At 53.7% G+C, this 19,799-nt stretch overlaps 1 protein-coding gene across 1 annotated transcript; it reads right to left on the bottom strand.

Annotated features, from left to right (window-relative positions):
* Positions 1–2,181: 2,181 nt before the first annotated feature.
* Positions 2,182–19,578, bottom strand: PES1 (pescadillo ribosomal biogenesis factor 1). The gene is made up of 15 exons (XM_036823572.1): positions 19,449–19,578; positions 16,773–16,852; positions 12,832–12,985; positions 11,571–11,680; positions 9,984–10,155; positions 9,812–9,901; positions 6,793–6,909; positions 6,600–6,674; positions 6,312–6,401; positions 6,032–6,159; positions 5,521–5,646; positions 5,205–5,389; positions 4,574–4,740; positions 4,272–4,433; positions 2,182–2,691 (listed from the first exon to the last, which is right to left on the bottom strand). Exons 1-15 carry the CDS (start codon positions 19,470–19,472, stop codon positions 2,608–2,610), a joined length of 1,764 nt encoding a protein of 587 aa, XP_036679467.1. The 5' UTR covers positions 19,473–19,578; the 3' UTR covers positions 2,182–2,607.
* Between the last annotated feature and the right edge of the window lie 221 nt (positions 19,579–19,799).

Genomic DNA, 19,799 nt, shown 5'->3' with positions numbered 1-19,799 from the left:
CCGCGCCCGCCCGGGTCGCACAGAAGCCGCATTCAGCGCGCCGGGGCGCAACATCGCGCCCCCGCCGCTGGCCCAACAAGGCGCGTTTGTCTCGGATGTGCCAACGGGGCCATTGTCCTGCCGCCGGACCCTGAGGCTCGGCCGAGCTCCCAGCTCTGTAGAGGATTCGAGGGTGCCTGGGAAACGGGGTGGCGTGGTGATGGTGAGGGCAGCCCAGCTCTGGGAAAAAGGAGGAGGCTACACTAGCTGCTTAACTTTATTCAGTGGAAGATATGGCCTCTGGCTCTAGAGTCAGTGCAAACTGGGGACACATTTTTGGCATCTGAAATGTGGATGAGAGGATTAGGGGCGGTCATACCACTGGGAGGTCTCAGCTGACGCCCTCCTCTCCAAGGTGCCCATCACTGAGCACAGTGCCATCAGGATGCAGGTGCCGCATTCAGGATCTGACTCTTTCCAGTCCCAGGCTTCCCTCCTTCACCCCAGAGGAGCAGGCCCAAGGATGGGGATTAGTGCCTGCCTGGAGTTGAGAATGCTCAGCTCCAGCTGTGGGCAGTGCAAAACCAGCTGGCCACCCAGTGGGGCATAAGCCACGTCAGAGTCCCACTGCCCCCGCCATTACTGGGCGACTCCGGAATGGGGAAAATTCCACATCAGCATGACTGCCAGGGATTTTTCCATATCTTTTTTTTTTTCCTATTTATTTATTTTTGGCTGCGTTGGGTTTTCACTGCTGCGCGCAGCCTTCCTCTAGTTGCGGTGAGCAGGGGCTACTCTTCATTGCAGTGGGCGGACTTCTCATTGCGGTGGCTTCTAACGGAGCACAGGCTCTAGGCACGCGGGCTCCAGTAGTTGTGGCATGAGGGCTCAGTAGTTGTGGCTCGTGGGCTCTAGAGCGCAGGCTCAGTAGTTGTGGTACACAGGCTCAGTTGCTCCGCAGCATGTGGGATCTTCCCGGACCAGGGCTTGAACCCGTGTGCCCTTGCATTGGCAGGCAGATCCTTAACCACTGCGCCACCAGGGAAGTCCAGGATTTTTCCATAACTGATGGGCCCGCTCTCCGGCCTTGCCCTGGCACCCCTGCCATGGCCCTGGGATGTACATGCACCCAGGCAGGACCGAGTTATCCCCTAGGGCTGCAGACTTTGGCTCCAGAGGCCCTGACCCTGTCCCTGACTCTAGAAGACCACCCCCCACACACACCATGAAGAATGTCAGAGTGGAACATAATCTCTCTCTGACACCCACAGCACACCCATGGCGAGGCCCAGTGAGACAGGAGCCCTAGGTTCTCCACTCCCTCAGCCAGAGAGCCTGCCCAAGCTCTTGCCTTCCCCCTGCACAGGCTGGGTCTGAAGACACTGCCCAAAAGACTTCTATAGAGCCTGGGCACTTCTACAGAGTGAGAGGCAGAGGGCCAAGGCCCTCAAGTGCCTAGATTTGACGAAGGAGGAGCCCAGTTCCAAACCCATACTTCCCCATCCTGGGCCCTGCTCCTGAGAACACTCGGCCCACAGGAGCACCCTGGCGGGGGGGGCATTCAGAATCTCCCTGCCTGACCTGGGAGGGGTTGAGTGGCCCTGGCTCTGCCATGAGGCACCGGCAGTCCAGGCAAGGGCATGTCCCCTTGGGCTACTGCAAGGGCCCTGCCAGGGTCAAGTGGGAAGCTATAAGGATGGCCCAGCCAGGGTTACAAGTCAGGCTGCTGGCAAAGCCACACTGGGGGTCCTTGGCAGCTCTGCCCATAAGCCCACAAGGTAAAGCTAGGTACCCTCAACTCAGGCCCCATAGATCCTTCAGACACTGGCTTTTACCTCCCGGGCTGACTCCAGCAGGAAGTGATGACAATCACGGTTGGTGTTTGCTGAGTACTTTACCTACCAGACACCTGACACTAGTGACTCTCTAAAACATTATCACTGAACCCTTCACACATGCCTGGGAGGAAGGCTCCAGAATTTCTACGCTTAGCTTACACGTGAGGAAGCAGGATCACAGAGGAAAAGTCTCTGGGCTGGAATGTGTGCCTACCTTCTGGCACCCTTGGACCCCAGGGGATCCACGGGCAGCCAGAAAGCTCCGAGCAGTGACCGGCTCCTCTCAGTGAACACCGAGGGCTGGCCAACCTGGAGCACTAGGTGGCCCTTCTCCAAGCCCAGGAAGGCTCATGAACACAGAATTCAACTGGCTGCAGAACTCCAGCCATTTAATAACAAATGCTTCCCCACCCTACCAGAGCACTGGGAAAATCGTGGGTCCAACGGTACGTGTGGGGGAGGGGACACAGAAAGCCAGGGCAAATGGGAGCAGTCAGTGAGGGGCTGGTCGGGTCCCGCCCCGTGTCGCTTGACCCCTGGGAGCACTGTGTCAGGCCAGGCACAGAGGCCTCTCCTCTGCCCAGGCACCAGCAGGGAGCTCCGTCCGAGCGAGGCTGGGGCTGTCCATGGGCCCAGCCAGAGATCGTGAGAGGAGGCCAGGGCCAGCAGAGGAAGGAGAAGGATGAAAACAGAAAAGACGCTGGTCTGTCACCAAGCCCAGGCCCTCTGGGTCCCTGTGCCAAGTCCAGCCTCTGGGAGCTGGCCTCACCCATGGCGAGGCTGCCGCCACTCACTCCGGCCTTGCCTTCTTGGCCTTCTTCTCAGACCTTGCAGCCTCATCGTGGGCTTTCCGCTTCTCCAACAGTTTGTTGGCCTGTGAGGAGGAAGGGGAGGATTACGCTGTGATGGGGGGAGGAGGACGGGGAAGGGAACTCCCCCTTCTGCCACTCAAGGCCACCCCTTAAAAGCAGAGCTTCCAGGAAAGCTAATAGGCAAATTACCAAGGGGAAAAAGCAAACCCCTCTGAAGAGCCTCAGGTGAGGAACCATGCCTTCACCCCTGCCTTTATGACTCTGTGAAGTTATGGGCCCACAGCAAGTCAGGAGGATTGCAGGCTCCCAGAGCTGGAGGCAACTGCCCCACTGACCCCCTTCACCTGGGAAAGCTGGGGGCCATTCAAACCTTCACCAGGAGCTGCTAGGGTGGGGTCAACCTGGAACAGTCCTTCCCCGGGGCCACGGGGCATGATCTATTCCAGAACAGGTGGCCTTTCAACCTGGCAATTACACTCCTAAGAATTTACCGTGCAGAGACACTTGGAGGTAGGAAGAGAGGTGCTCAAGACTGTTCTCTGAGAACAACTATAAAAGGGAGACGGCCTAATCCTGTCAGCAGGGAACAGGCCATGCACTGTACGACGCCATGGACAGTTCATGCTATGGTTAAATAACAAATACACCGCAGAACCACCTACAGGCAAACCTCGGAGATATTGTGGGTTGGATTCCACCCACCACCCCAGTAAAGCGAATACTGCAATAAAGGGAGTCACGTGAATTTTTTGGTTTCCCAGGGCATATAAATGTTCTGTTTTTGCTATGCTGTTGTCTGTTAAGTGGCAATAGCATTATGTCTAAAAACACCGTGCAGATACGTTAATAAAAAATACGTTATTGCTAAAAAAAACTAACCATCGTCTGAGTCTTCAGTGAATTATAGTCTTTTTGCGACAGTAACATCAAAGAACATTGATCACAAATCACCTTAACAAATATAATAATAATGAAAAAGTCCGAAATATTGTAAGAATTACCGTCACTGGTGACACAGAGACATGAAATGAGCAAATATTGGAAAAATGGTGCTAAACAGACTTGCTCGACATAGAGTCGCCACAAACCTTCCATCTATAACAAACTCGTTATCTGTGAAGTGCAATAAAGCGAAGTGCCATAAAACAAGCTCTGCCTGTATGTGTAGCACGATGCCCCCCCAATAACATCTGTGTTATTACATGCACAAAAGAAACCTGGGGGGTTATTACTACAGATCACCCCAAGGGCAAGACTGTGAGCCACTTTTGCGTCCATTACAGAGTTCTGGTGTGCAGAGAACTCTTAAAAAATATTTTTTCTTTTATATTGAGCATACGTGGCTCTGTGAATGAGAGGAAACAAAACAGAAGCTAAACCAAAACCTCCCACAGTCCCTCCAGCTTCACGCACTTCTGTGAAGTGCAGGCCCCGAGTCTGCTGCAGCAGCTCTGGCCCCCAACCCCAGCAGACTCAGAAACCACCTGGTGCAGGAAGGAGACTGACACCAAGATGCCCAGGGCAGGCAGACGACGTCAGAAAAACGCTAGAAGAGGGCCCAGAGACTGCCCGGGAGAGCCAGCCAGCCTCGAAGCTCAGCTGTGCGGCCCCATCTGGAGCCTCAGGCGGCGGGGAGACTCACCTCGCGGATTTTGCGCCTCTTGCCAAACATGATCTTGTTGTAAAGGTACTTCTCCCGCTTCTTCATCATCATGATGGCCAGGCGCTTGGCCTCACTCTCCTCCTCCTGGGCCAGCCGCTGCTTATCCTCCAGCTTCACTGTGCCCGCCATCACCCTGGGCTTCTGGGGACACAGGGGAGACACTTGTGGATGCAGGGTGACCCCCACCCTCCACCCCCAGCCCCCTGGCTCCCACCCTTCTGGCACCAAGGTGGCCAGCGGGGCTGCTTCCCAGGCCAAGAACCCAATCAACTCCCTGGTACCTTCCGCTCCATCCTCGGCTCCTCCGGGGCCGTCAGTCGGGCCTCTTCCTCCCTTTCCGAACCAGCCTCCTTGTCTTCTTCCTCCTCCTCTTCTTTTCCTCCCTCTTCATCACCATCACCTTCATCATCTTCCTCCTCATCCTCCTCTTCAGATTCATTCAAATTTCCTACAAACAGCCAAGGATTCCGAACACTCGGGAGCCTGCTCTTCCCCTTGCGGCGTGAGAACTGGCGCCAGGCACCACCCTCTTTGGCACAGACGTTCCAAAGGCAGAGCAGGGCCATCCCGACCACAGGCCCTCTGGCGCCTCCTCCACAGGCCCAGCTGCCTTCAGAGCAAACTCCAGGCCCCCAATCCCTCAGCTCTGCTGCCTCCCGCGGAACTTCCAGGCCATTCTGCTCAGTCACTCTAGACATCAAGTAACACTGGATTATAAGACACAAACGTTTCCTCCTCCTAAGCCACATTACTCCAACGAGAGTTTAAAGGACTTTGTACCCCTGCTGCCCTGTTCTCTGGGGCTTGCCACCTTTGTAGCCAAGAAGGGAAACAGCCAGGTGAAGCCCCCGGAGCCGAGGCCAGCCTGGAGGAGCCTGCCCACCCCACCCTGCCCAGCTTCCTTTCACTCACCTGGGTGCTCCCCCCGCTGCAGGGCCAGCAACTTCAGCTTCTCAGGGGGCATGTAATCGCCCTCCTTCTCTGACACGAAGGGCGAGAGGTGTGGAGGCAGCTGCACCCCGGGGAAATAGTCTGCCACAGGAAGGAGGAGCCGGGCGTTCACGGAGTCAAACACCCACTGGGGCTGCACATAGTACCTGCGCAGGGCGAGGGCAGAGACAGTCGTGGGGCCACCCGAGACCCCACTGCATCTGCAGGGGCCTGGAGACAGACCTCCGCCCCCAGAAACCCAAACAGGCAGAGGAAGACGAGGGCCTTGGGGGCCTACCTGCCGATGACGGGGGTCTGTTGCCCAGGCCGGTCGACAATCTGGTGGGTGATGCCAGAGTCTGTGACGTCGTATGTGGCCCCAATGCACAGAGATTTGTCCCAGGACACGTTCCCCCCAAAACTCCTACAGGCACAGGGGGAGCCCATGAGGGTACTGAGGCATGAGGTGCCCACCCTGGGACCTGCTGGCCCACAAGCTCCTAGGACACACCTGTCCCCTCCCCACCCCAGGAATCCCCCCTCCAATTGGCTGACGCCTCCAGTGCTGGCCCAGTGGAGACCTTCTGCCCTAAGCTGGTGAGGAAGTGATGCCAGCTGCCCTCTAATGGGTGCTTTCCATGTGCCTGGGGTGTGCTGAGTTTTCCACACCCATTTTGTTAAATCCTCACAACAGCCCTAAGCAGCGGATACTGACGCCAGCCCATTGTTACCGATGGGCGTCCAGGGCTGCGCTGTCCAGGGCAGGACCCAGCCCAGTACGGCACAGCCAGTGCTGTCAGGCTCCCCACCTGATGACAAAGGCCAGGGCCTCCCGGGGCACCTCACGGTTCAGGAAGAACTTCAGGCCCTCGAAGAGCTTCTTGTGCTTTTCCTGCGCCTCCAGCTCCTTCCTGCAGTCCTCCTGCACCACCATCTCCTGCCGAGAAAAGGGGCTGCTCACACTATCAGGCCTGCCTGCACCCCACTGGAGGCAGAGGCTGGAGACGAGCCCCTCCCCAGCTTCCTTCTAAACCCCTCAGTCCGCCCACCTCCCCCACCCCCGCTTTCAGAGGGCAGCGCAGTCCTCACCCCGTCAGCAGGAAACTCATCCACCTCGGCTTCCTCCTCCTCCGCAGGCACCACCACACGGGCCAGACTGGCACTGAGAGAGGCCAGTTTCTGTGGGAAAGAAGCAGGGTTTCAGGGATGCTGCTTGCGGGTGGGGAGGGGTAGGGCTGGCAGTTCTCGGCTGGCTATCAGTGGGTGTGGGTTCTGAGGGCAAGCCCTGAGACCACCTATCTAGCCATGACCGCCTCCACCCCTGGGCCAGGAACCACCCTTCTGGGGGATGCAGGGCCAATGCTGGAAGCCTCTCACCTCCATAGAGCTCTCCGAGTCCAAAGCGTAGGTGTCCTCGCTGGCCTTCGCTTCTGCATGGGCCTGACCCTCGAGCTGAGAGGCAAGGGGAAGGTCAGAGGAAGAGGATGCCCCTACCCCCACCTCCACGTGGGGAGAGAGGCCGTGGCCTCTGCCCGGTGAGGAGAAGGCGCTGCGCTGGGCCGGGGCCTACCTTCGGAGGGTAGTGCAGGTTAAGCGACTGGTAGAGGCGGAAGTTGACGAACCCCAGCAGGGTGGTGTAGAACTCGGTGAAGGTGGCCATGACCCTGTAGTCCACGTCTGTTGGGTGCTGGGTACACAGGAGACGCATCAGCAGTGTCAGTGCAAAGATGGCACTGACAACCCATGCGGGGTGGGGGCTCCGGATGCCCAAGGACCAGGAGCTCCCCCAGGGTGGCCCCGCCTTCAGAGCTCTGCCCCAGGAGAAGAGGCCGTGTGGCGTGGTCCCACCCAGGAGCATCCTGGGCACCAGTGAGGCTCTGGACAAGGGTCCCAAGGATTGTCCTGGAGGCCAGTGCCAGATCCCCGTGCCATAAAGGGGATGCTAGGAGTGAGAAAAGGGAAGCCTTTGTCACGAGGTTCCCATGACAGGCTGGTGTCCCCGCTCCCTGCCCCAGCTCTCCCCCTCACCCTGCAAGGCAGACTTCTGTTCTTGCAGAAGCCGCTCACGCCTGCTCCATTAGCCAACCAGTAACTTCCATTTACCGTCTTTTCTGGGGCCAGCCCATGAGCACCTGGGGGCCTGGCTGGGAAAGGTGGCCCTGGATCAGCCCATCTGCCTGGGTGGGGGTAGTGGGCAGGCGGCACTCAGCGCCTACGAGCCCTGGCAGGAGCCTTCTGACAGATACTCAGAATTCAGCAACCCTGCCTTGGGCCCGAGCCGGAGACAAAGGCACAACCCGAGGACCCAGGACAGGCTGGGCAGCTGCCTGGCTCAGCCCCAGGGAGCGACTGTGAAATGCTGCCTGCTTAGGGCAAAAACACAGAGCAAGCGGGGGACACGGGAGGGCTCGTCTTAAACCTTGAGGAGTTGATAAAACAAAACAGGGCAAGGATCTGAGACCCAAACCAAAGTGCCTCGACCCTTGAGCAGCACTGCCTGGCACACCAGAGAGGCCAGGCCAGCCTGGCCGACTTCTGAGACCTGGACGGGGGGGGGATACGCCAAGCGATGATGAAATCAGTAATGATCACAGCATCCCTTCTGTGCCTGTGCGCCTGTGACGCTGAGCTGTTTCTACATCCTGCCAACTGGCAGTGACTGGGCTGTGGGGGTACAGGGGCCAAGAGGTGCCCCACCTGTCCCCCACTGATACCTCAGTCCTTCCATGAGCATCCACCAGGGCCTTCGACGGGCCTGGGAGCACGTGAGCAGTGACTGCCCCACAGCACAGCAGCCCCCTGGGCCCCGCTACCTGCCTGGGTCCTGCTGCCAGGAGCCCAGCACTGGCTGCACAGGGGCCCCAACTATGACCCAGGACTGGTCCCCCATCCTCTTGCTGAGAGGAAGCAGCGGCAGTGAGCTGGCCAGAGAGGAAGGAGGAAGGGGCGGCCCGTGCCCATCCCCGTTCCTCCAGGGCCAGCTGTGTGGAGGCCGGCCTCCACAGGGCCCTATTCACCACTGGCAGGACAGACAAAGACCAGTCTGAGCAGTGCGGGGGTGGGACATCAGAGAGAAGGAAGGAGAGGGAGGGGCAGAGAGGAAGGAGGGAAGGCAGGGCAGAGAAGGCAGGAAGGACAGAAGAGAGGAGGGACAGAGAGGGGAAGAAGGAAGAGCACAAACTTGCACACACGCCTGCCCCCAGGGAGTGGGCACAGGGACTGCTGAGGGCCGAGCGCCTCTCACCCACAAAGACCACAGGCTGCCACCAATTGTCACCGCTGCTCTGCGCTCAGTGGGGGTTCCGGCCTGTGCCCTCCAGCCCAAAGTAATCAGCAGCGGCCTAGGGGACCCAGACCACCAGCTCATGCTGGAGTACCCGCTGCCCGGCCAGCAAACCTGCCATCCAGCTGGGTCTCCACTGAAGGCACCAGTTCTCACTCAAGGCACAAGCAGGAAGCAAGGCCAAATGCAGGCCCACAGCAGGATAAGTCAGGCACCAAGCCTGAGACCCTGTGGGAGACTAGAGGCTAACAACCCTCATACGGAGGCCAAACCAAGATTTCTCTCGACGGATCCTGCCAAAAATTCCCCCCGTTTTAAAAAGAAAGATGAGTAAGAAATAGTGCCACTGGGCTTCCCTGGTGGCGCAGTGGTTGAGAATCTGCCTTCTAATACAGGGGACACGGGTTCGAGCCCTGGTCTGGGAAGATCCCACATGCCGCGGAGCAACTAGGCCCGTGAGCCACAATTACTGAGCCTGCGCGTCTGGAGCCTGTGCTCCGCAACAAGAGAGGCCACGATAGTGAGAGGCCCGCGCACCGCGATGAAGAGTGGCCCCCGCTTGCCACAACTAGAGAAAGCCCTCGCACAGAAATGAAGACCCAACACAGCCAAAAATAAATAAATTTAAAAAAAAAAAAAAAAAAAAACAGTGCCAGGATTTTATAACCTTTGGATGAATCACTTAAGGGTAAAATGTTGAGGATTCCAGGGAATTCTTAAATGAAGCAGCATTATAAAGAATAGAATGAAGAAAGATGAGAATAAAAAAAAAAAAAAAAAAAGAAATAGTGCCACTAATAAGTAGTGCTCCTCTTGTGCTCATCCTCCCCAGTCTCACCCAGTCCCCAGCTCTGGGGGGGGGGGGGCCAGGAGTGGGGGTGGCAGAGCGGGGTGAGGACCCAGCAGGTTGGAGGGCAGGGCCGTGTATGCAGGCAGTGCTCGGTCCCGGTGGCCGCTCACTGTTCGTTCTGCAACCCCCGAGGGCCAAGCACCAGGCACTTTTAAAGCTTTTTTCCCTCAAATCCTCACGACAAGGCTTAGAAGGTAGAAGCACGTTATTAACTGGGCACAGAGAGGTAAGGGCACATGTCCAAGGACAACCAGCTAGCAGGTACTGGAGTCAGGCTAGCTCGGGCTCTTGTTACAATGCTGTAGCACACCTCCGCACCGCCCCGGCCGGCACTCAGGAACCCAGCTGGTTCTGCAGGACAGGAAGAGCCCCCCTTCACCTACACCATTATCTCTGTCTAGGAAGCAGAGAGGGAGCAACGGTCCCTGCACAACCCTTCCCTGTGGGCACACTCACGTCGTGGGAGAAGGTGTAGGGCGTGATCCACACGATGGGCTGGCCCAGCACCTCGGCCTGGTAGTAAATGCCTTTGATGGACAGGAAGACCTGCGGTGGAGGGGGGACAGCGTGGTAAGGACACGGGGGGGGGGGCGGGGGGCGGGGCCCCACTGGGTGGCCCCGGGCTCACCTTGCGCAGGGCACGGGCGGCGATGACGTAGTGCATGAACTCCACAGCCAGCCGGTGGCACAGCTGGATGGTGTGCACGTGGCACTTGCCGGTCCGTGGGAAGGTGGAGAAGAGGAAGCACATGGAGAGGGCGTCGTCCAGGTCCCGCAGGGCATCTATGAATGTGGGGTACCTGCGTGGCCAGGAGGGCGGTGCTCACAGGGTCGTTCAGCCTGGGCTCTGAGGGGCCCCCGATCTCGTTGCCCCACCCCAGGCCCTGAACACGCCATCTCCTAAACAGGGAGCTGGGCAACGCCCTGGGGCCCGGCAGTGCCAACCTCCCCAGAGCCTCAGGAAGAACCACGGAACCAGGATGTGCCCACTTGGCGCTGAGGGTCAGAGAAATCTGAGTCAGGAGGGGCCAGCCAGGTCTTCAGACACAGAGCAAAACAGAAGAAAGGTCCGCAGGGACCTCTCAGAACAGGAGAGGCACTTGGTTTCCTGGTTCAGAGGCCAGAGCCTCAATCAGCCCCCTCTTGTGCCTCGAAGTTTCCTCGCTCTGCACCTCACAGACAAACCCAACAACCTGGGCCCTTCCTAGAAACAGCACCGGCTATTCTTTCTTAAGCAAGGGCTGAGGAGAAGGGGGTGACACAGAATGGGAATGCCACCATACTGCCACCTAGTGTGCACATGAATCCAGACACTTGCTTTTTTCTTATGCATTTTTTTTTTCATTTGTTCCACAGAACAGCTGTGTCACACTCGTCATCTCTCTGTTACAGGAGGACCTGCTCGGAGCAGGAGCAGTTCGCGGACTGCCCAGCTCGTGGCTGTAGGGCTGGGGTGAGAACACCTGCTGTCGAGCTCCCAGGCCAAGGCTGTTGCCCTGCTAGCCCATGGCTGGCCCGACTCAACGAAGCCAAGTCCATCCAGCCTGGAGCTAAGTGTTCCCAGGGCCAACAGCCACCAAGAGAAGGCAGACATTCAGTTAGCCCAGAGTTTCTGCACCTTACCACCACTGACACTGTGGGCCAGGTTGTCCCGTGTTGTGGGGGCTGTCCTGTGCACTACAGGGTGTTGAGCAGCATCCCTGGCCTCTACTAATTAAATACTAGTAGACCCCCTGCCATCCAAGTCAGGAGAAGCAGAAGTGTCTCCAGACATTGCCAAGTGTCCCCACTGATTTAGTCAACGAATGACGGGGACTGCTGAGAAGGATGGGCAAGAAACAGTTGAGATCACAGGTGTCCAGCCACATCTTCCAGGACTGACCATGCACCCCACGCATACCCCCAGGACTCCGGCTCTCTCTCACCACAGGGCCTTTGCACTTGCTGTTTGCTCTGCGTGAACCATGCCTCCCCTGGCTGGCTCAAATGTCTCCCCCCAGAGACCTCCTTTGACAAGCCTGTAACTAACATACGTCCTCCAGCTCCCTTCCTGGAGAGCATCCCTCGTGGCACTCGTGTGGACTTGCAACCATTAGAACAACTTGCCAGTTTGTTTTCTGGTCTGCTTCCTCCAACAGGACGCCAGCTCTGTGAGCAGGGTCTCGGCCCCGTTCCCCACTGTACCCCCAGCACCAGGTCAGAGCCCCCGGCTCACCGCTCCTTGACGATGTGGTCGAGCTTGTAGTTGGGCTTGTTGTCCTTCAGCCGCTCCACCGTGTTCCACTCACTCTTCCCATAGGCTTTCCGCAGCTTCCGGACGAACACCTGGGAGAGAGGAGGAGACTGCTGATGTGGGGCCAACGGCTCCCGGACACCCCTTCCGTGGAGGAGGGATGCTCGGGGCAGGAGGGCTCTCCGACCGCGGCTGTCTGCCGGCATGATGTGCCCCCTCAGCCCGGGGTTTGCACAACAGCCACCTCCACGGAGCAGCGAACCTGACCCAGGCTGACGACAGAGCCACCCCACTGCATCCCGCTGACAGATGAACAGGGATAAGCATTCAGACGGGCTGACTCCACATGTTTACGTGAAAGTATAACGTTTTCAGCCCTATTTTCCAACTGAGAAGTGAGACAGACCAGGGCCAGGAGGCTGGGCCAGAAACACCAGTCCGCATGTGTGTGAAACAAGCCTCGGGCCCACGTGTGGGGCTGGGCCACACGAGAAAACGCAGTTGAGGCCAATAGTGGCCCCAGAAAGTCCTCTAAACTGACCAACTGCCTCCCCGGAGCACTTCTTCAGAGGCTCAGAGGCCACCTCCGCTGAGACTGTGAACAGCAGCTCTGAGACAGCCAGTCCCACAAGGGGCCCAGTTCCAATGCAATGAGCTGGGGTGCCTGGAAAACCCAGCAGCAGGACAGGTCCAGCCACCCACCTCGGCCGGCTGTGGCGAGAGGGCTGCCAGCAGCTGTATCCCACAGCCTGGCCCTGCTGCTTGGCAAAGGCTACAGTAGCAGCAGTCTACTTACAATTATTTGTATTTGGTATAATTAGGTTTCTACTTTCCCTGTGGTATTTAAGCATTTAATCATTTCTATTTGAGGAATGAAAAGCTTGGTCTCCTGGGAACAATTCCAGAAAGAACCTGAATAGGAGTGGTTTATTTGGGCAGAAAACACACCAGAGAGCCCCTGAAAGACCACAATCTTTGCCTCAGAGGCAACACATTTACTCTTTTCCAAAAGAACCAGGGGAAAAGTATGACAGGTAACGCTTAATCATTGGCCAGGTTCTACGTAAATGATTTCCACACTTAAGATCTCAGTCAATCCCCCCGACACACTTTTGAGGTAGAATTACCTCACCCTATGTACAGGCTTGCTCAGAGAGATCAAACAATTTACCCAAGGTCAGTGTTAGTGGGTCTGCATAGAGCTGGGAAGGGCCCCATCCAGACCCTAGAGCCCAGGCCTCACCTTGTACTCCCGGAACTTGTTGACAATGGGTTCATGGAGGAGGAATCTGATGTCTTTGATAAGGTAAAAGGTTCGGGCTGCCGTGGAGCCCTTGTTGACCTTCTTCTTGTGTTTGGGTTCATGGGGATAAATGCCCTTCAGGATGCACAGCCGCCTGGAAGACAAAGGCCACTCCTTCTATCAGCAAACGTGCTGAGAGCACTGGGCACGCTGGGCCTGGAAAACTGCAGTGAACAGAGAACACAGGAGCCCTGCCCTTTGGAAAACTCACATCCTAGTGCAGGAGTCTGACAGTGACAAGTTCCCAACAAACACAGTGCAGACAGTCCCAAGCACCAGAAAGGGAACAATCAGGATACTGACAGGGGCCAACTGGCAGGTACCTCTTTTAGCAAGGAGTCAGGAAAGGCCTTGCTGACAAATTAACATTTCAGCCACATAGAGGTATACCTCATTTTATTGAATTTCACTTTATTGCACTTTGCAGGTAATTGCATTTTCTTTTTTTTTTTTTTAAACAAATTGAAGGTTTGTGCAACCCTGCATTGAGCAAGTCTATTGGTGCCATTTTTCCAACATTTGCTCACTTTCATGTCTCTGTGTCACATTTTTGGAATTCTCACAATATTTCAAACTATTTCATCATTATTATGTTTGTTATAGCGATCTGTGATCAGTGATCTTTGATGTTGCTATTGTAATCATTTTGGGGGCCCCACAAATAGCACCCATACAAGATGGTGAACTTAATCAATAAATGTTGTGTGTGTTCTGACTGCTCCACCTGACCTGCCATTCCCCAGTCTCTCTCCCTCTACTTGGGCCTCTCTTCTCCCTGGGACACAATATTGATATGAGGTCAACAAATAACCCGACAGTGGCCTCTAAGTGTTCAAGTGAAAGGAAGAGTCCCACGTCTCTCACTTTAAATCAAAAGCTAGAAATGATTAAGCTTAGTGAGGAAGGCATGGTGAAAGCCAAGACAGGTCAAAAGCTAGGCTTCTTACACCACAGCCAGCCAAGTTGTGAATGCAAAGGAAAAGCCCTTGAAGGAAATTAAAAGAGCTACTCCCGGGCTTCCCTGGTGGCGCAGTGGTTGAGAATCTGCCTGCCAATGCAGGGGACACGGGTTTGAGCCCTGGTCTGGGAAGATCCCACATGCCACGGAGCAACTGGGCCCGTGAGCCGCAATTACTGAGCCTGCGCGTCTGGAGCTTGTGCTCCGCAACAAGAGAGGCCGCGGCGGTGAGAGGCCCGCGCACCGCGATGAAGAGTGGCCCCCGCTTGCCGCAACTGGAGAAAGCCCTCGCACAGAAACGAAGAACCAACACAGCCATAAATAAATAAAGTAATTAATTAAAAAAAAAAAAAAAATTTAAAAAAAAAAAAAAAAGAGCTACTCCCGTGAACACATAAACGATAAGAAAGCAAAACAGCCTTATTGCTGATATAAAGTTTTAGTGGTCCGGACAGAAGATCAAACCAGCCACAACATTCCCTTAAGCCAAAGCCTAATCCGGAGCAAGACTCTAACTCTCTTCAATTCTATGAAGGCTGACAGAAGTAAGGAAGCTGCAGGATAAAGTCTGAAGCTAGCAGAGGATGGTTCATGAGCTTTAAGGAAAGAAGCCGTCTCCAGGACATAAAAGTACAAGGTGAGGCAGCAAGTGCTGATGTAGAAGCTGCAGCAAGTTATCCAGAAGATCTAGCTAAGATAATTAACTAAACAACAGATTTTCAATGTTGATGAAACAGCCTTATATTGGAAGAAGATGCCTTCTAGGACTTTCATAGCTAGAGAGAAGTCAATGCCTGGCTTCAAAATTTCAAAGGACATGCTGACTCTCTTGTTATGGGATAACACAGCTGATGACTTTAAGGTGAAGCCAATGCTCATTCACCATTCTGAAAATCCTGGGGCCCTTAAGAATTATGCTAAAATCTACTCTGCCTGTGCTCTATAAATGGAACAACAAAGCCTGGATAACAGCACATCTGTTTACAAAAAACAACGTCAGGGGTTTCCCTGGTGGCGCAGTGGTTAAGAATCCACCTGCCAATGCAGGGGACACAGGTTCGAGCCCTGGTCCAGGAAGATCCCACATGCCGTGGAGCAACTAAGCCCATGCGCCACAACTACTGAGCCTGCTCTACAGCCTGTGAGCCACAACTACTGAAGCCCGCGCACCTAGAGTCCGTGCTCCGCAACAAGAGAAGCCACCGCAATGAGACGCCCACACACTGCAATAAAGAGTAGCTCCTGCTCGCCGCAACTAGAGAAAGCATGAGCAGCAACGAAGACCCAAAGCAGCCAAAAATAAATAATAAATTAACAAAACAAAACAAAAAACATGGTCAATGACTATTTTAAGCCCACCCTTGAGACCTACTGCTCAGAAAAAAGTTTTTTGTTTTTCCAAAATATTACTGCTCATTGACAATGCACCTGGTCACCCAAGAGCTCTGATGGAGATGTACAAAGAGCTTAATGTTGTTTTCATGCCTGCTAACAAAACATCCATTACGCAGCCAACGGATCAAGGACTAATTCTGACTTTCAGGTCTTATTAATTAAGAAATACATTTCATAAGGCTATAGCCACCACAGACAGTGATTCCTCTGATGGATCTGGGCAAAGTAAATTGAAAACCTTCTGGAAACGATTTACCCTTCGAGATGCCGTTAAGAATTTTCGTGATTCAGAAAAGATAAAAATATCAACATTAACAGGAGTTTGGAAGAAGTTGCTTCCAACCCTCATGGATGACTTTGAGGAGTTCAAGACTTCAGTGGAGGAAGTAACTGCAGATGTGGTGGAAACAGCAAGAGAACTAGAATTAGAAGTGGACCCTGAAGGTGTGACTGCATTGCTGCCATCTCATGATAAAACTTTAACAGATGAGGAGTGCTTCTTATAAATGAGTGAAGACAGTGGTTTCTTGAGATGGAATCTACCGTGGAAATTGCTGAAATGACAACAAAGAATTTAGAATATTACGTAAATTTAGTTGATAAAACAGCAGTAGGGTCTGACAGGATCGACTCCAATTCTGACAGAAGTTCTACTGTGGGTAAAACGCTGTCAAACAGCACTGTGTGCTACAGAGAAATGGTTCATGAAAGGAAGAGTCAATCGACGTGGCAAACCTCACTGCTGTCTTATTTTAAGAAACTGTCACAGCCACCCCAGCCTTCATCAACCACCTCCTTGATCAGTCAGCAGCCGTCAACATCGAGGCAAGACCCTCCACCAGCAAAAAGATTACGACTCACTGAATGCTCAGATGATGATTAGCATTTTTTAGCAATAAAATATTTTAAATTAATGCATGTTCATTTCTTTTAGACATAAAACTTCTGCACGCTTAATAGACTACAGTATAGTGTAAACGTAACTTTTATATGCACTGGGAAACCGCTCCATTGTGATATTCACTTTATTGCAATGGTGTGAAACCAAATCCACAATATCTCCAAGGTCTACCTATAAAGGGCAGAGGAAAGAGAATCTTAAGGACAGAGGCTGTAAGAGTGGGAAGTGCTGGGTGCGTTTGGAAGATGAAAAGTGAGCCAGGCAGCAGGACGCAGGCTGTGGAAGAGTCTGGACTGGACTCTCCAAGGAGCTGAGAACCACAAGCTGCAGGATCAGGGGTCACTACTGCCTGAAGGGAGAGGATGGGTGACAAAGACCCAGATAAGAGAGCAGCAGTGCATTGAACCAGTGGGCCCATTTTGATGACTCAGGGTGGCACGACCCAGTTCTCCAGCTTCCCCATGGACCACACCTGGCAAAGCACAGCTCACTAAAGCAAAGCCAGGCAAGAAAGAGAAGGAATATCAGAATCCCAGACAGAGTTTGCAGCAGTGCAGTTAAGAGAGGGATGTGGCTGAGTTTTCACTGGCCAGGCACCCGAAGTCCCCCTTTCCTCTCCAACCTCACCTGAAGTCGGCCAGGCTCAGCTGCAGCTTCTTCCGGGCTTTGTTTCGGGTGATGTAGTTGGTAGCAGAGCCTCGTTCATACTTGGGGAGGATAAAATCAATTCTCTATTAGCAATGATTACAATGACAGAGATCAACCTCTGGACATTGCTCATGCAAGAGGCGACTATTACTCTGGATAAATGGCCAAGACGCTGTGGGGAGGGAGCGCTCCTGCACTGTCCCTGCAGTTGTCAGCACAGAGGAGGACACATACATGTGCACAATGCAGGACCATGAGGTTGCTGTGGATCAGGTGCTATGCCAAGCACTTAGTAGTGGCTGTAAGTACTGACCATTATGATTTGCACACATTATTCATTTAATCCCCACAACACTGTGAGGTGGCTGCCATTAAAATTCTCATTTCACAAGGGAGGAAAACAGGCTCAGTAAAATAACCTGCCCAGGTCACATATCTTTTTAAGAGCTGGGGCTGGATTCAGACCTAGGTCCAAGTCCAGGACCTGAGTGCCTCATCCACTAAGCCAGTGTTCTCAACTTCTTTTTCATTATAACCACCCCTCCACCACCAGAGGCCTTTTTAGACCTTTTCTCCTCTTTAATCACCCTCTCTCACAGCCCCATAAAATGTTAATACCATAGATATACTGTAGATGTTTCTGTAATGTGGTCCTTCTGAGGGCTACACATCATTGTAATATCTAAGATGTCCCCCAACCAATTTCTGTTCCCTTTGGGATGACACCATCCAGTTGAAAATGCACGCTCTAAGCCACACAGCCTCTCTCCTTCCTCATTCATTCAACAGACAATAACAAGACCTCTACTATGTTCCAAGTGTTTAGCTAGATGCTAGGAGGGTAATAAAGACAAAAGGCCTGGTCTCTACCTGCCCCCAAAGAGCATGTTGTGTTGTGCAACCATCTGGACATCTGTGGTGCTAAGACGCTGCCTCACACTCACACCTCTGTATCCCTGATAGAGCAGCAGTGCACTGCACCAGCTCCCTGCAATGCTAACCAAGCACGTCCTTCCCAGACGAGGTCTTCCTCTGGATTAAGACAGCATAGGCCTCGATGGCCAGGTCCAGCTCTAAAGGGACAAACCTGTAGCCTCCTGAGGGGTATGTTTATGAATAATCCCACAGTCACGAAACATGCCCTTCATTCATTCTTCCCTTTAGACATTTATTAATTGTCTACTGGGGATCAGGCCCATGCCAAGTTCTGGGGATACAAAGATGACTTTCAGACTGTCTTAGGGAAGTTGCTTTCATTAAAATTGTTTTCTATTGCCCTACACTGTCACCATTCTTATTTTTTCAAACATTAAGGGGATAATTAAAGTCAACTGGGGTGACTTTACTCCCTGGGTGTATGGGGGTGGATCCAGCATTTTGGGCTGTTAGATGCTACTGGCACCTAGCGGGTAAGAGGCCAGGAATGCTGCTAAACATCCCACAACACACAGGACAACCCTCCCCACAACAGTTATCTGGCTCAAAATGTCAAAACGGTTGTGAAACCCTGCTTTAAAAACTGTCATGATTTGTTGGGACTTCCCTGGTGGTCCCTCCAGTGGTTAGGACTCCGAGCTACCATTGCAGGGGGCCCGGGTTCCATCCCGCAAGGCGCTGGGCGCGGCCAAAACAAACAACAACGACAAAAACTGTCATGATTTGTTTACATATCTGCACCTGTGTCTCAAAGTCAGGTTTTCAATGTTATATCTTTGTAATTCCAATCACTAGCACTTAGCTCAATAGCGTGCTGGATTAAAAACAGATTGGCAGCAGAAACTTTCCAGCTGATGGAAACAATCGAGGCAACTACATCTTCCTCATCCTCATCCCCATCCCCTCTCTAATCTCTTCATGCCATCAAGGTGATTCTCCACGCAGCAACAAGAACAACTCCTTGAAAAACGGATATTACTCCCCCTTTAGTTGATTCTTACTGCTTTTTGAATAAAATCCAGTCTCCTCACTGTGCCTGACAGGTCTTGCATGACCTGGTCCCTGTCCAATCCCAACTTCACCAGATGCCACTCTCCTCTTGGTTTACTATACCCCAGCCAAGCTGATATCCTTTAATTCCTTGCACACAGCAAGCCTTTTCCACCCGAAAGCCTTGGCACTTAGTTTCCGCTGCCAGGCTTGTTTGTGATCGTTTTATTTGGTTATTTACTTTACTGTCCAACTTCCCCACTAGAAAGTGAGCTCCACGAATGCAGGGACCACAACTGGTTGTTTATGTCTCCATTCCCAATGTCCAGGACAAGGCCTGATTCAGCAGAAAAGGGAGTCACAAGTTTTAGAGATGATGAGCTCGAAATAATGGTGAGCTCTACGTAATGTTCATCACTTTCAGTAAAGCTATCCTCCGGCTCGGCCTGTTTTGGGGTGCAGCTTTGCTTGGTAACCTCAACGCTCTTTCACAGCTCTACTCCAGGGTTCTTACCCCTATTTTACAGAACAAGTACTGCTGTCCTCGCCCATCCTCGAACCCCTTCTGCCTGCTGTCTCCTGTCGCGTTGATCCCAGCCGGTTCTGCACCCATGAGGATTCAAGGCCGGGGAAAGGCGCAGTCCCCGGGCTCCATCGCTCCCGTCTCCTACCTCCTGGGGCACCCCCGTCCCCCCTGCCCCGGCCCCGCCCCGGCCTCTCGCCCATCACCTTCTTCTTCTCCAGGCCTCCCATGGCTCCACGCAGAAGGATCTACAAGCACCGTGCGAACACCACCACTTCCTCCCGCACGTGCCCTGCCTAGGGCCCCGAGGCCCCCACGCCGCCGGCCTGCGCGGTCTGTCCAAGGAGGTGCCTGAGCGAGTCTACTGAAAGATGCAATTTTTCTCCTAGAGATTAAAACTAAATCCTCTGAAAAAAATCTCTAAGACAGCTCTTTCGGGCTCTTTCTCATCGGTGAGCCTGTTACAGACATTTTTAATGTTTAAGCAAGGGCGTATATTCAGGCATTTCTATAATCATCCTGATGACGAGCGCTTGACGTTATGAGCCCCGTTGCAT

This window comes from Balaenoptera musculus, chromosome 14 (genome assembly GCF_009873245.2).
Source record: "Balaenoptera musculus isolate JJ_BM4_2016_0621 chromosome 14, mBalMus1.pri.v3, whole genome shotgun sequence".
Lineage (NCBI taxonomy): Eukaryota > Metazoa > Chordata > Mammalia > Artiodactyla > Balaenopteridae > Balaenoptera > Balaenoptera musculus.
Note: the sequence above shows the minus strand (reverse complement) of the source record. Positions and strands in the feature narration are given on the sequence as shown.